The 16,104-nt window shown below is 30.5% G+C and overlaps 1 protein-coding gene across 15 annotated transcripts in view; it reads left to right on the top strand.

Annotated features, from left to right (window-relative positions):
- The window catches only part of LOC143047801 (uncharacterized), a 58,973-nt gene that overhangs the window by 20,289 nt on the left and 22,580 nt on the right, over window positions 1–16,104 (top strand). For 6 of the 15 annotated variants that reach the window (XM_076221071.1, XM_076221066.1, XM_076221067.1 and 3 more), the window contains 10 exons: window positions 225–466; window positions 3,597–3,885; window positions 4,735–4,752; window positions 6,620–6,754; window positions 7,990–8,223; window positions 9,821–9,915; window positions 11,087–11,308; window positions 12,264–12,431; window positions 14,177–14,916; window positions 15,274–15,454. In XM_076221071.1, coding sequence (XP_076077186.1) covers window positions 225–466; window positions 3,597–3,885; window positions 4,735–4,752; window positions 6,620–6,754; window positions 7,990–8,223; window positions 9,821–9,915; window positions 11,087–11,308; window positions 12,264–12,431; window positions 14,177–14,916; window positions 15,274–15,454 — 2,324 coding nt within the window. Of the gene's footprint in view, window positions 1–224; window positions 467–3,596; window positions 3,886–4,734; window positions 4,753–6,619; window positions 6,755–7,989; window positions 8,224–9,820; window positions 9,916–11,086; window positions 11,321–12,263; window positions 12,432–14,176; window positions 14,917–15,273; window positions 15,455–16,104 lie in introns of all 15 variants that reach the window. The other 9 variants (XM_076221065.1, XM_076221064.1, XM_076221073.1 and 6 more) reach the window with 9 other exon arrangements.

Genomic DNA, 16,104 nt, shown 5'->3' with positions numbered 1-16,104 from the left:
TGTTACAAAAAATAACACTCTTGCAACAAAAGCTGGTACATTAATTTTAGAATGTCATTTACAGTAGCTTGATATTATACCAACAAGAAAGACTGGTAAAAAAAATCATGAAATACTGTTGTTTATTTTTCTTTTAAATGTGCAACCATTGCCATGAGTATTATGGAAGTTATAATCGTTACTTATATAGATAATTAAGTTAATTTTGTATTTTAAATGATTAGATCATGTCAAAAAAGAAAAAGAGAAAGAAAGGGAAGACAAAATAAGACAACAGAAGGAAAAACTAGCAGAAGAGAGACAGAAAAAGTTGGAGGAAATGAAAGAACAACAAAGACTTGCTCAAGAAAAGAGAGAGAAACAGTTGGAACTGAGACGATTAAAGATAGAGGAACTGAGACGAAGAGATGATGAAAGAAGGCATGCAGTAGAAGAAAGAAGAAGACGTCAAGAAACAGAAGAAATGGTAATATCTTTGACTATGTTAATCATTACTAACAAAAAAACACAAAAAATGGGCTAGTATCACATCCTTGGATAATTTTATAATTTTACAAAAAGCAAAGTTGTGAACTCAACCAAGTCCAATTTTACAACTTACTACTGCATATATTACGAACAAATCCAACAAATCCGGCAAACAAAACATTAAATACATGAAATAGTAAAACAAAGACTTTCAGAACGAACTGTGTAACATTTTACAATGGAGGTAGGTAGTCATTGACCTTCATGCCATCACATGATCACCACCCGTAGCATCATTTATAGAATTTTCTGTTATACATGTGACTTGAATGATTATGTCACATGTTTTAAGGTAAAAAACAACAGCTTTGAATGAATCATAATGTTGTTTATAGCAGAACAGCTTTGTTCCTGCCAGGTATTCTGTTAGTTAAGAATTCCATTTGATATCAGACAATCACACTTATACCTGTAGTTCCAAATAGATTAAAACTATAGGCCTTCAGGAAAAAAATAGACATTGCCTTCATTTCCTGTATTTCTATAAATTAATGGTGATTACGATAAAATTTTGTTTTGTAACTTTGGTCGTAGATAAAGAATATGGATTCATTCAAGCTTAATCGATTTCATTAACCTCAAAGACATTAAAAAACTTAATCGGAATTGACATCATCGTAAAATTACATTAACAAAGAAGACTTCAGGTAAAAATTCAGGTAGTGATATTGATTTGGAGTTTGCTGGATAAGTTGATGTTTGATTGTGTACATGGTGTATGTGCAATGTTATAATTAATGTCAGCATATGGCCCTCATAAGTCTTTTTTGTGGTCACAGATGCCATCCGTTGTGTGATCATCATGGTGGAATTATATTTTCCTTTCAAATTAATTTCCCAAGTTGTAAATTTATTTCATGATGATTGTCGTTGACAAGTCTAGTATCTATTGCCATCTTCATGATCTTTGTACATATATTTATATATACTTTTTGTCATCATTGTTGGCAGCTAGCCGATTATATACACAGCAAATCATTTTACATTTTTAAAATGTTTCAAAATTTTATGGCTGTAATTTGATAAGTGTTTATAGGATAAAAACATTTAAAATATTTTAATAGAACTTCACTTGTACTGTAGATGGAATTCACCGATGATATACAAACAAATAGATCTTACAGTTCATACAGTTCTTCAGTTGGCAAACCAAGCATAAAGTTTATTAACCTATGAACCTTTCATGACATCCTACTTAATGCTGGTCTTCTTACATGACTAAATTTCACTTTGGAAGTAAACATTACCAATTATGTTATCAAAAATTTTGTGAAATCCTGTCACAATTATAGAAAACATCGCAAAAAATATCTGCATTTACAGTAATTAAGGCATTAATTAGACATGTTAGATGCATGTTAACTTTTTAAGTATTTTGTACCAATTTTAAACTAGCAAAAAAGAAGTTGCAAACAGCTGTTCTAGTATTGAGAAGTATTTAAAAAAAAAAATGGAACTGAAAAGCATGCCTCTGAAAATATATAAATGCTAAAAATAGATCAGAAAGTGATAAAATGAAATTGAAGGGGAGTTGCTGATGGTGATATTTACATCAGGGAATGTTTATATATAATTAAACATTTGTATCTTCTCTCAAGGTTTTACACCTACATCACTATATAGCCTATCAATTTATCTAGTGTTTCATCATGAAATTGATTTTTCACCTGGCTTGTCATTTTTTTACCTGAGATTTTACTTCAGAGGTAGATGCATGTCTATCAATCTGAAATAATATGATTGATCAAAACTGAAGTAAGAGAAGAATAACAGTAATAGTATTAAGACAGTTGTGCCACGTTCATGATGTTGCTATTGATATTGATAGTAAAATTGCAGAAAAAAAGAAATATAGCAAGTTTTCAGTAATTGTATACTGAAAAATCAACCCCATATCATTCAGTTATAAAAGTACCACATGACCAGGAGCTTGAAAGAATAAACCTCTTATAAGATTGAAAGAAAAACATAGAAACCATTTAAGAAGGATTAAGTCATGTAAATTGACATTGAATTATTAAACAAAAAAGATATTTTGCAAATGTTAAATGGTCCTGTGTCTGTGATGTCGAAAAAAGAGCCATTTGTGAAGGCCCCTTCAAGTTCAAAGTATTTCCTGTCAAATTGAGATCTTTTCTTCATCATCAAATGTTTGAGCATACATTTCCTTAAATGCATACATACACAAAATGTATATACTAAGCCTATAGTTTGAAGATTTTAAGATCTCCTTGTGAAAACGTGATAAGTTACATGTACATAAACATCAAATATTACGAGTACTATAAAATAACAATATTGATCTACATAAACATAGGTAACAGCAGTATAAACAAGTGGTGAATTAAATTAACCTTTGGATGTATGTATGATTCATTCTTTGTACACACACCAGTTTATGTCATTCAAACGTGGAGAAAAACACAATGTTGGTTATGTAATGATTTGGAAATTGATAATATTTGGCAAGGGAAGTTGTATGTGCATTTGCCAAGAAAATTTCAATTTTAGTAACATAATAATTATGTCATGTTATTGCAATTTAAATTAAAAGAATTCAAGCATGCTTTTTTTTTTTGTAAACTTAAGTTTAATCTAAAGAAGCATACATAAGTCATCAATGATTGCTAGGTTTACAATGCTGTTTCTGTTCCTTTGTGTGACCTACTTGGGATTCTAAATATAGCACTCTCACTTACAAATATACAAAGAAAATCAAATGATACTGTATTAGTCATGTTTTCTTACAAATGGACATTCTCTGGCATTTTCAGTAAAGGTTAATGAGACAGGTGTAAACTAGACTAATTTCATTATAAAGAATGAAGGTTGAAGTGAACAAAGTCTGTTATTGTAGTACCTAATTAACATGACATTTATTATTAAATTAAGCTTTAAAAGGGTGAAAATCTCCTTTCACTTATATTCAGTTCTCCATCTGGTATGGCATGTATTTCCAGATGTTCTCGTAATTGTTACTACATGATTTCTTCATTTTTTTATTCCTTTAATTTTCATAGTTTCAGCAATCATGGTCAACTTTAGTCTTATCTATTTTTGTATTTTAGGCAAGAAGAGAATCCATTATCCAGAAATCCGCAGAAAGAATAACAAGATTTGAACAGTGGAAAGCTAGTGGTAGAAAAGGAGGTAGTAGATTATCCTATGGCTTTGGAAGTCGTACGCCGCGTGATGTGTGTGTACCTTTCGATCGGCGACGGTCCTCCTCACATACTGGGCTGAGCAGGCACTCGCCAAATGGTTCTGACTCTGACTACTATAGACCACAACGCAGGGCTGTTTCAGCCTGCAGTGCGGTCAGACGGCACTGCTGTATTGATATTAACCGCCTCACTGGTATGTCTTTCTCTCAAATAACTCAGCAACATGTCCGAAAGAATCTCTTGTCCTCAGCTGTTTGTGAAATTGCATATGTCATTATGAAGCGCAGAAAAGCAAGTTTACATAAAAGAACAAGAAAATGAAAAGAAAGCTATTCTTTAATTGAAAATTTGAAAAATAAATGTTTTTGTTTTGTTTTACATATTCTGATTATCTTCGAGACTTTTGTTTGGATATATAGTTTTGCAAATGTAAATTATTTTTTGTTCATTATTGTTTTTGAATTGTTTATCTTTTGTTAATTATAATATTTATAGTGAATTATCAATAAATCAATAGATATACAATTTTCGAAAGAACTCTTTGTCATTCTTGATTTTTCGGAATTACTGAAATATTCTCTCAAGTTTGTTACAAAGAATTTCCACAAACAGTTGAAGACAACAAGATTTTTAGCTGTCCTTTGATGAAAGCATGACATTTCAACTTTGACCTGGATTTTTTTATTATATCCAGCACCTTCAATACACAATTTGGATAATAAAAATAACCAAAATATGCTTCAGCATTATTTTCATTACCACATGCACCCTTTTTTAGGAAATAAAAACAAACAAATTTTAATCAGTTATCAAGAATATTAATGTAGAGTTGTTATTAAGGTAAAAGACAGGTCATTGCATTTGGCAAACATTGAAAAAAAAATATGAAATATAATGAATGTCATGTTTCTTGTTAAAGTGCAGTCATTAAAACCACTTAAAGATCTAAAGATTAAATGAGAAAAGTGAAGTAATTGATAAATGGTTAATTGTAAATTTTTCAAAAACAATTTTTACGTTTAATCAATATAGATTTTTTCAGCTGTTTGGATATTGACAGGCAAGTTCTAGTGTATGATCAAAGAAAAGTTACATTTTCATTTAAATTAAAAATGAATCAATTATTTATAACGGATGGGAGAGAAATGTTATTTGGAATGCAGCATTTTAATTTTTATTTGGAATGATTTTGCAAGTACCCCCCAGAGACATGTTGTGGCATTATTTCTTACTAACATAGTTATATATACAAACATTATTCACATTGCTTTGCAGAGTTTATTTCCTTGCTGTTCTGATAACTTATTCTGCAGCTTTAAGCTTCCTGTTTTATTAAAAAGACATTTTCTCAGTGTTTTTATGAGAAAAAATAACAGTGTGTCAAAAAGTTCAAAAATTACCATAATTACAATGTTAAAAGTATTTTACAAGTCACATTATTGATTTAAATAAAAATCCAAGAATATCTTTCCACAACCTTTAAAAGTAAACCATTTTTTTAAACATTAAAAGAAATAAACTTTGCACAAAGAATTACAGTTCATCTGCTACATACAAAAATGTATAATATATTAGCTGGTGAATATATAAACGTCTCAAACTCAAAAAGGTATATTTTGTCATTATGAGTACTAGTACATATATTAATCTAAGTTTTGGTGGATTGTTTACTACATGTAAAAATATGAAACGTTAATTATTGATGCTAATTGGCAAAATTTTAACATTGGAAATCCTTCCTTTTTCTGAATGAAAATAAATATATATTCCACCAAAGCTGAAATATAAATACCATATATTAAATTATAATTATTTGAAAGTTTATTTTTAGAAGTTTGAACTAACATGAGCCTTGGTGTTAGATAATTGTTTGTTTTGCTAGTTTTGCAACTAATCACATATTTATAATGAATGACTGGTTTGCTAGCTTTAGTCTTTTCTTGTTTCTTCTGTTTGCACTAACACATACTTAACCACAGCCAGGACTTTTTCATCAAATATATCACTTGTATCAAATGTAAATACTGGTACAAACTATATAATTTATATATTTTGGCTTTCATAGTCTCATAGAGGCAAATTTTTATATTTGATTTTCCAAACAATGGATTTAAGACATGTTTTCTCATGCATAAAAATTACGTGCATGAAGGTTCTAAATTAACATTTTACAAAATTTGTTACAAAAATTTTTAAAACAAAATGGACATTTTAAAATGAGTCCATGGAATAAATGAAATTGATATTGTACAACTCATTTCTCGCTATCATTTCTCACAACATCTTGTAGTTTTGTGTAATCTCTTCTTTAGGGATCAGAGTCAGACGAGGTCTAAATTTATCATATAATTTCTGTACACACACTCGGCACATAATCTTCGGTTATTCATTTCCATGTAACATGTGTCAACAACACAAAAGTGAAATTGACAATAGTTGACAATGTCATTATTGAAATGTAGATTTCATTCATGTTAATTTCGATACTTTTAATTATAACTTTATAGGACATATGACTCTGAGTTAAATTGATTTACTATGTAAATGTTGATACAATATATATTCAATTCATATATATAATTTACATTTAAATGAAATTATTTACTTATGGTAACAACAATTTGTAAATTAAGAGATAGTTGCAAACAGAAATTTTTGATTTTAGTTAAGTGCAAACCGTTGCATAGAGAATAGATAATTTCTTCCTTTTAAGGTGAAAGTTTCTTAGCTTTAATTGTATGATTTAAACAAATTTTATGTTGTTGCTTGTTTTATAATTGCATGCAAAGAAATTGAATGAAATAAAGACTTTTTTTCTTTTAAAGAACCTTGAATCTTTTGCATTGCATATATACATTCTTTTCTTTGCATATCCACATGCATTTTGTTTGCATTTGTTTGCATATGCTTATTTTTCCTACATCCAGGGTCATTTGGAGGCGGTACCCCACCCAATAAGCACCTGTCCATGTCTACAAGTGTTTTATATAATAAACGCAGCTCTGATATCGGCGGCAGCACAGGGAACCTGAGTGTCAAAGATCGACCAGGGTCCCTCCTTGGTAAGGACTTGTCATGTCCTAGTGGTGTCTTTTACATGTGTTTTTCCAAACAAAGATAACTGAATAAAACTTGAAAATATTGGTGATAAATATAGTCAGTAGTTCAAGGGAAAAAATATTTTCTTAAATTATATTCAGATCTTTTGCTTAAGTTTTCTGCATGAAAACGTTAAACTTATTTAATTTGCACACTTTCAGTTATATTATAATCAATATTTCTTTTATTTTTGTCATGAATTGATTAAAGCATGTAAAACTATATCAAAATTATACTAAATGATATTAAGTGTTATGTAAAGAATAAACCATAGTATATGTGTGTCTTGTGATGGAGTTGTATGCTAGCTTGTTGTCGAACACCTGTTTATGCACTTGTTCTTGCACCGTTAGATTGCACTTAGTATGGATATGTGATGCACAGCGCTAACTAAAACTTTGCAAATTTAAGAGCTTATATAGTTGTTTCTGAGATACCAAAGGTTATATGATTTAAAATAAAATTAAAAGTTTCATGATTCAGAGTTAATTGAGAAAAAAGTAGTCTTTGCTGCAAAGGATTGTTTGCTGTATGCTGTTAAGCAAAGTTATAATTCTTCTTAATTATCAAGTTTCTCAGTTTTCTAATGATTTTAGTGTTTTTTTATATAAAAATGTAAATTATATTTTACATAATATATACATTATATTTTACAAACACAAGTCTTTACAATCAATTTAGTATGTGTTTATTAAAAAACAAATTTAAAGTCGAAATTTTAACATAAGGAATAGGACTTTTGATGGTATTACTTATATCTAGGATGAATAAATGAATGAAACCATTAAGATGATATAAGCATGCTGAAAGTTTTTGCATGTGATTAAGAATGTGTTTCTTGGTGCATATTGATATAAAGGGTATACCAAATGTTGCAATCCACACATAATTACAGTTCCAAACAAAATATTTTCCTTTTAACCAACAAGAATATATGCAACCCATAAAGTACTTCATGAACTTGATGATGAAGTTTGTTTTTTAAAAAGGAAGAAAGACCTTTTCTGAGAAATTATGTTTGGATTGTGTATTAATTTGGTTGTGTAATGTTGCCATGGATATGAGGGAATGGTTTGATTTTATATACTAACATGCATTGTATTAATATGTTTGTTTTTCACTGCATTGATGTTGTGTTTTTCTTTTTTTTCTCTCTCTCTCCCTTCCCATTTGTTGCATCTTCCACAACATACAACAGCTCTCAACACCATCTCCGAAAAACGTCGATCTTTTCTAGCTGGTAATGGACCTCCCCCAACACGCCCAAAGAGCAGTATCAACTTGAACACTAAGGAAAACATCAAACTAAGAGAGAGATCCACACCACGAAAGCCACGTCCTTCTAGTGTGGCCACATCAATGCCAAGTTTTATGCATGTGGAGTCTCCATCACCAAAGATGAGAAGTAAAAGTAGTGATAGAGTCAAAAGAGGTATAGTCAATCATCAGAGAATGAGTCAGGCGCTTTTTCTAAATTGAGTGTCAGCAATACAAAATATACAGATCTAAGCTTACAACAACAAAAACGATCATTTGCCTGAACTAAATTTTATGAAACTTATACACAATGGTTATTACCACAAAACGCAGATCAAGTTGAATTATTGTGGCGTCATTTTTATTACTCTTCTAGAGTTATGCCCTTTACAATGGAAAAGTTGCTGAATTTTTCATTTTCGTTCTACTTTTGCAGTCAGTCTGCAATGATCACAGATTACTAAACAAAGTTGTTGAAGTGACATCAAAGTATAAGTAGATTTTGAAGCGTAAACATTTAGTCTTCATATTGACAAATGTGTGCTTATTAAATTGGAAACAGTTAGGTAGTTATGTCACTGACTTTATCTTCCCAAGAGCTCACAATTCTTTTTGTTGACAGTCAGAGAGATATTTCAAGCACTAAACACATTATGTTATGTATAGGAATGGTTTCACAGTGGTGTTAGAATTGATATTTATATTGGGTAGTGAACATACACTTTCAGATACTATAAATCTATTAATTTACAGACCAGTATAAGGTAGTCGAAATTGTGAATAGATAGTCTTTTCGATAATTTTTTGTGGTCTGAAAATTAAAATTTGTAAGATTTATGAAAATACATGTTATGGTAAATTTTTATGTATTGTGAAATTTCTGGTGAGAAAATATTTGGGCAAAGTGAAAGTTCACTTAATATTTTAGTTTCAGATTAAAAATACATTAATTGGCAGTGTCATTGCTCATTGTGCAGTGCCATATTTGCTTGATAGTTGTCTCGTCAGCAATCCTACCATATCTTTTAAGTTGAATATTACTTTGTTTTGCAATTTTTCAGAGACTTATCAATCCAAAATAACGCTTTGAATAGAAGTAAGAAGATGGGTATGACTGCCAATGAGACAAGTCACTATTTAAAAAAAAATAAACAATTATAGGGCAAAGTATGTCCTCCAACAGGGAGCCTTGGTCCAGACTGAACTATAAAGGGTTCCAAAATGACCAATGTAAATAATTCGAACAAGAAAACCAATGGTCTTCTGGTATATATAAAAAATTAAAAAAAAAACACTTGTGAACCACATCAACAAATGACAACCACTGAGCACTAGGCTCCTAACTTGTCTGCTTGTAAGAACTTTTAAAATGTTTTTGTGGCAAAATCATGGCACAAAAGAAACAATAGTCTTCGAAACACTTGAAAGAAAACTTAAGACTTGAGTAACACAAACCCTTACAAAAATGGATGAATGTTTTCCAATTTTTAGCTGATTTCTGGTATTGGTTAGATTCTGGATTTGTCCACTTGTTTATTGCACAAAACAGTTGGCATCCAGTGCAAAATTTTTACTTTTATTATTTCTAGAGAGGAATAGCACAAGAACTGCCACTTACCTTACAGGTTTAGAAAAAAGCAGGATTCAGATCTCAATAGTTATGCATGGTCTTACCATGTGTATATATCTATCATAGTGAAAGTTTACTTCATGGATTATTTTCAACTTACTGCAATTTTCAGTTAACATCGTTTTTTTTTTTCATTTTCCAGATAAATCTAAAGGAGCAGTGCCACCTCAGCCTAAGTTTACACCAAAGAAGGAGAAAGATGCTCTTAATAAACAAGAGAAGAGCAATGATAAGAAAGTTAGTACCACTGTGGTTTTAAAGGTTGCTGACAATTTAGAATAATAACAAGCAGTTGGTTCTTGCAATATACACAATAATGAATAAATAGCAAACAATCATATTATACACACACAAAAATATTTCATTTTATTTAAGTTGAAAATAATATTTTGTGTTTTGGATCTAAGTCTTCACATGATTATATTGAAACTTGAGAAGGTGTAGAAATGGTCATGTGATATAAAAATATGTTCTATAATAAGATGATAAATTTTAAAGCCTTAGTAATATTTAACTGCCTTGGTCAGGTATGTTAGCATGCTTACTTCAAATGCAGTTGGTCATAGGTTGAATCCATTCGGTGTAAAACAAAAGACTTTTAATTAGTTTTGGTTGCTCTGTTAACTACATAAATTTTAAGAGTAAAAGCAATGACTATTTGCCTGAAATCACAATAATGTGTCCAAAGGGAAGTTCGTGACTTAACAACCTTTACAAAGCAGGATTCATATAAATTTGCTTGATAGACTAGTTTCGAGTTTCAATGCATATCCAACAAAAAAATGGATTTAATGATGATCATTCGTCCATTTAATGGCATTTTTGCCTCCTTCCCATGTTGAGCAAGGGGTTGAAAAATATATTGCTGTATTGCATGAATTATTCGGCAAATTAAATTCTTAATATTTATTACAATATAAGTACATGTAATTGATAATTTGCACTGCTATCATTAGGGAAATGTGATTTAGTACCCACAAAACAAATTTTTTTTTTAAATTTTAACCTGCATAATACAATTATGAAGATACTTGATGAACTTTAAATAGAACAGGGACACAGGTGATCCCCTATATCTGGTAAAGGACATCATAAAGTCCTCAAAGGCGCTCATAATTGATGAACTTTTCAGGTGGAGGACATAAATCTAAGTGGTCAACTGCAGCTCCTTCCTGTCCTTGTTCTGAATATGAAAGTACTCTATTTGATTCTGCAAGTTAAACATCTATTCCCTCTATTCTAGAAATATTTCTAGACTTTTATTGAAACAAATATTTTATTGTATGAAATGTAGGTTTTGCCTGCTTTAAAAGAACATGTGTTTTTTTTTTTTTTTCAAAAGAATGACAATATCCCTGATACACAAAACAGTTAGGTACATGTATATATGTTACTTATTGTATTTCAGGATGATAAGAAGAAATTCGACCCCAGAATATTATTGGCTGAAAAGAGGAAAGCTGAACAACAGAAGAAAGCAGAAGAGGCCAAAAGAGAAGGCTCGCCTGAGAAAACTGACAAATCTAAAATGAAGATGTCACAGAGTTCCATTGACAGACTTTCGGCACCAAAACAGGTCAAGGTCAAAGAAGACACACCCACCAAACAAGAACCAGTCAAAGCAACACATGTTAGTATAACAGTAGGTCTAGACATTGTTAGTCTATTAGTTAAGGTTAGGGAAGAGGTTGATAAATTTATATAACATGAGCTGCGTCGGATAGAAATAAAATCTATGCAAGTGTACATAAACATGTACATAAGACTTTGATTGAATTTAGAACAATCAATTACAAAAAGAAAAGTCTTCTATGAGTTTTGAGCAGTTTTGTAGGGTTCTAATAACAATCTAATTCAATTTTTCAACAGTTACATACTTTTCAGAGAGATTTTTCAACAGTTGCATACTTTTCAGAGAGATTTTTCAACCCGAAATAGGTTAACAGATGTATTGATATTCATTTTCATAAGGTCAATTTCTAATTGACACAGCTCACATTATTTATCAAATTAAAACTTCCGCATGTAAAAAACGGTATTTGCATCTTTAGAAGACTCACATTTGATAAAGATAGTTTTGTTATAAATAATTATTGAGCAAAAGTTAAAATATTTTTAAATTATTAAAAAATTATGCACATTATAAGACATAAAGATGTGAGATACAGAATATTTTCAGTACTATATTTACAATTTATTACATTTAAAAATAAGGCAGCAAGTTTTGTAGTGAGCTTATTCAGAAGACTTGCTAAAACAGGATTTAAAAAAAAAGTAATTAGGGCAGACTCTATTCAAACAAAAGCACAAAAAAACCATAATAAAGTGCATGAGCATCTCGATTTTTACTTTAAAATTGTTTTGATTATCAAAAGGGAATGATTTTTGTTTTGGATTTTAAAATTGTGAGATTATAAAGGGATGAAGTGTTTAGATAGTCTGATATTTGTGATCAATAAAATATAGTTTATATGCATTATACATGTTATATGCATGGGAGCTTTATTTTCAGAATGTAATCCTTGTTTAATGAAAATCTATTTTATACCTATTAAAAAATAACCTGGATTAGCCCTAATTTACAGGTCAGAAAGCCACCTACAGTACCTCATACCAAAACCCCAGAAGTACCTCGAACTAAAATCCCAGCAGTATCTCGTACTAAAACCCTAGAAGCACCTCGAACTAAAACCCCAGCAGTACCTCGTACTAAAACCCTAGCAGTTCCCCGTACTAAAACCTCAGTTAAGAAGGTTTGTTGGTGCATGTGTTGTAATAACAGTTTGGTATTGCTTTGGCTGTACATTCAGTCTACATACATTGAATGGACTTCTTTTTCTTTCTTTTATATTTACTAGTTTCTTGGTTACATTTGTCTTTTAACAGATAATGTGGTTTGTTTTTTTGTGATTTGAAGTTGTCAGATTGTAATTAATTTGATTTTATTGTTATTGTTAACTAGAGTAATTTGAATTAATATTTTAGTGTAATGTGATTTTCTTTTAGCTTTGTATTGTATTAAAATATTAGTCAGTTTGAAATAATTGAACAAACAATAACAGCCTTAAAAGTTATGTTCGAATTTCTTATCAACACATATGAGTAAAAAGAATTTCTAAAAGAACAACATTTGAAATAAATGCATAGATTTACTTCATATGAAATGAATTTTTATTGTTACTGCAAAATAAACCTTTAGCTCGTTGTTTCATGAACTAGTTTCTATTTCACAAGATTTCATTTGTTTGAAATATAATCACAACATGATATTCATGTCCTCTGTCCAAGTATGAAATCAAACGGATTAATACTTTTTTTTCATTAATATTTCTCTTTTACAGTCTATTTATTACACAAACTTCAAATCTTATCTAGTAGAACAACTGCAATAGTAAATTAGGAATTGACACTGACTGATGTGTTTTCCTTCAGCTTGTATTCATGTCCGACATTTTTCATACAGCACAAAAATAATCTACATTCAGTAATAAGCATGTTGCACTAGAACAATATACTCCTAATTGTCTTTCTTGACAAAAAATGATTTATTTTTTTTTAGATTTTCACTGATATGCTAAAAGATAGATTGGTTTTTTTTATTATTAAAATTTTTGAATTCTATTCATTGCAAGTAAAATTTCAAGCTTTTTTCAAAATTACGCAATTGGACATTCTATTTTTAGACATTTTATTTTAGGCAGTTAACCTTAAATCCTCTATATGTTTAATGTGTTGAAAATCTGTTGTATCCTCTTTATAGTTAGTTAAAAAATTAACCTCTTTAAATTTGTCAAGTTTAGGTATAGAGGTAAGGAGGAAATCTTATCAAAGACTAGCTGTTTTGCTTGAAAAAGTCTATTAAATATAATTAATCTTTCTGTCAACATTTGTAACCATTCTGATCTGTCCTCAAAAATCTACAATAATCTTAAGTCTGAAAAATCACTTTGTATTAAATATATAGAAATGTTAATGGTAATACATTTATTTAAAAGTTAGCTGCTTAGTTATTTATAGTCAAAAGATTTTTTAATGTACTGTTAATTCAGAAATTATTGTATGCATTTATTTTTGGCAATTTTTGAAGAATTGGAATAAATATGAGATTAATTAAGAAAATCTCCATGCTGAATATATCCTAAATCAAAATGGGATATCTCATTATTGCATTACTCACCAAATCACATTATTCCTATTGATATAAACCTCATGATAATTACTGAACTAAATATATTGTGTGAATACCAATGAAACAGCAACTTGTCAAAGATTACTAGAAAGAAGGTTGACTTCCATAGCACATTGATGTCTTTAATATTGAGAAGTGAAAAATATATGGCAAGATGGAATAGACGACCAACAGACATGAATCATGTAAAACAATGAAAAAGAAACGAAGAATCATCTTATGATATTTAAAATTACTGTTTACAGATAAAAATAATAAATAGATCTTAAGTTTTAAATTTTTCAAAATTTGTTTTAATTTATTTTTTAGGCCAAGCCTACCAAGCAGAAAGGAAAAGAAAACAAAGAAACATCTATGAAAGACAAAAAGACAGATAAATCTGAAAAGATTTCTAGTACAGAAAAGTTGGATGTTAAAGAAGAGGGCAGACCTGGAAGTAAACCTTCTACTCCAACAAAACAAGTACGCTCTAAGAGTGGCAGTCCTTCTAAGATGCAGGTTTCGTTTGATTCCTCCCTTGTTTCTTCTACTGATGCTATCAGCAATGATCAGCTTTTTGAATCAATAGAAGATGAAACTCTTCCCGATTTGGGAGATTCTTCCCCTGACCATTCAGCATCATCAGATAGAGAGGGACTGAAAGTTGAAAATCTAGACGACAGCCTCAACAAAAGTATCGAAGAAATTCAAGACATGGAAATTGTGGCTGGTAATTTTGAAGGTGAAAAGGAAGGTGTCGTAGAAAAGAGCAGTTCTCCAATGCCAGATGTTGTGCCACATGTCGAGGAATCAAAGAACGAAAGTGATGAGGAAAAGGTTGTAAAGTCGATTCCCGTGATTCTGGAGCCAGCAGTAACTTCTACTCCTTCCAGAGAGGCGAGAGATTTATCACCAGCCTCTAAAGCAGGTACACCTGCATCAGCCTCTAAGTCACAGAAAGAACTGGAACTGGAAGAATACAGAGCTAAACTAGCTGAGAAGAGAAGACAAGCCAGAGAAAAGGCTGAACGGGAAGCAGAAATTGAGAGACAAAAACAAGAACAACTAAGGTACATTGTTTTATCAATTATGCTGGAAGAGTATTGGTTAAGGATCAAATTAAGCTAAAAATAATGATAGGTCATGGATATCCTTTTCGAGACATTTGATTTATAAAATAAGGCGGGAAAAGTCTGAGTCAGCCTTTTCCCGCCATATTTTATAAATCAAATGTCTTGAAAAGGATATCTTGTATTGTATGGAAAAACACCAAGGAGTCTGAACATGACACTTAACCTCACCCAAGTACATCCTTAATCATAACTGTTAGCCAATTGATTTTGTTCCTTTTAATTCACATTGTTTAACGTTTAATATGCTTAGCGCTCACTGGTACAATCAAAACTGTTCATATCATGTATTTATAGACTTGAGGAAGAAGAAAGACAAAGAAAGGAAGAAGAGGAAGAAAAGAAAATTGAGGAAGAAGCAGAAAGATTAGCTGAGGAGGCTAGAAGAATGGAGGGCGAGAGATTGAGAAAAGCTATTGAAGCAGAGGAACTGAGGAAAAAAGAGGAAGCTGAAAGGACTGAACAAGAAAAATTAGCTGTTAGTTTATACATTTTTGTTTTTTAGTACCAAGCTGAGACTGTATGAACTATGCGAATCTCATACAAAATTCTAGCAAGTCCTGCATATTATTACAAACTCTAAAAGTTGGAGCTGTATCATTGTATATTGTTATCCCATTGTCTATTTGTTAATGTATTCTACTTTCAACAAACTCTTCTTAGAAACCATTCAACAGAAAGACTTCATATTTTTTTTTTAACAGATTGAGAGTGAAAAGCTGTAATGTGTATGTGCTTTTGAATCTGTCAGCTTCCTTCTTCTAGTCTGACATAGCTTAGAATTTTCGATATGTTGAATGAAGTAAAAAAAATTGTCATACTTTTCGTAGAAACTAACTAAGTTAATTAAAATGGACAACAATGAGTTGTAAAGTGAAAGCACTTTTCAGATCAGACAGATTCCTACTCCCTGATTTCATATACTTTAAGTTATGAATGGGAGCATGCTTAGCCTTACTTGTTATTACAGGAAATTGTGGAGATATATATATACTGGTTCAAGTTGTCTATCTGGTTTATAAGTTTGTGCCATATTTTTGTGAGAAACATCAGACTACAGCATCTTTATATTGGTTCAAATCTTCATCAGGTTAATCTCTACACTATAACAAGTTTCAATGATCAAAT

Source organism: Mytilus galloprovincialis, chromosome 10 (assembly GCF_965363235.1).
Source record: "Mytilus galloprovincialis chromosome 10, xbMytGall1.hap1.1, whole genome shotgun sequence".
NCBI classification, from domain to species: Eukaryota; Metazoa; Mollusca; class Bivalvia; order Mytilida; family Mytilidae; genus Mytilus; species Mytilus galloprovincialis.
Note: the sequence above shows the minus strand (reverse complement) of the source record. Positions and strands in the feature narration are given on the sequence as shown.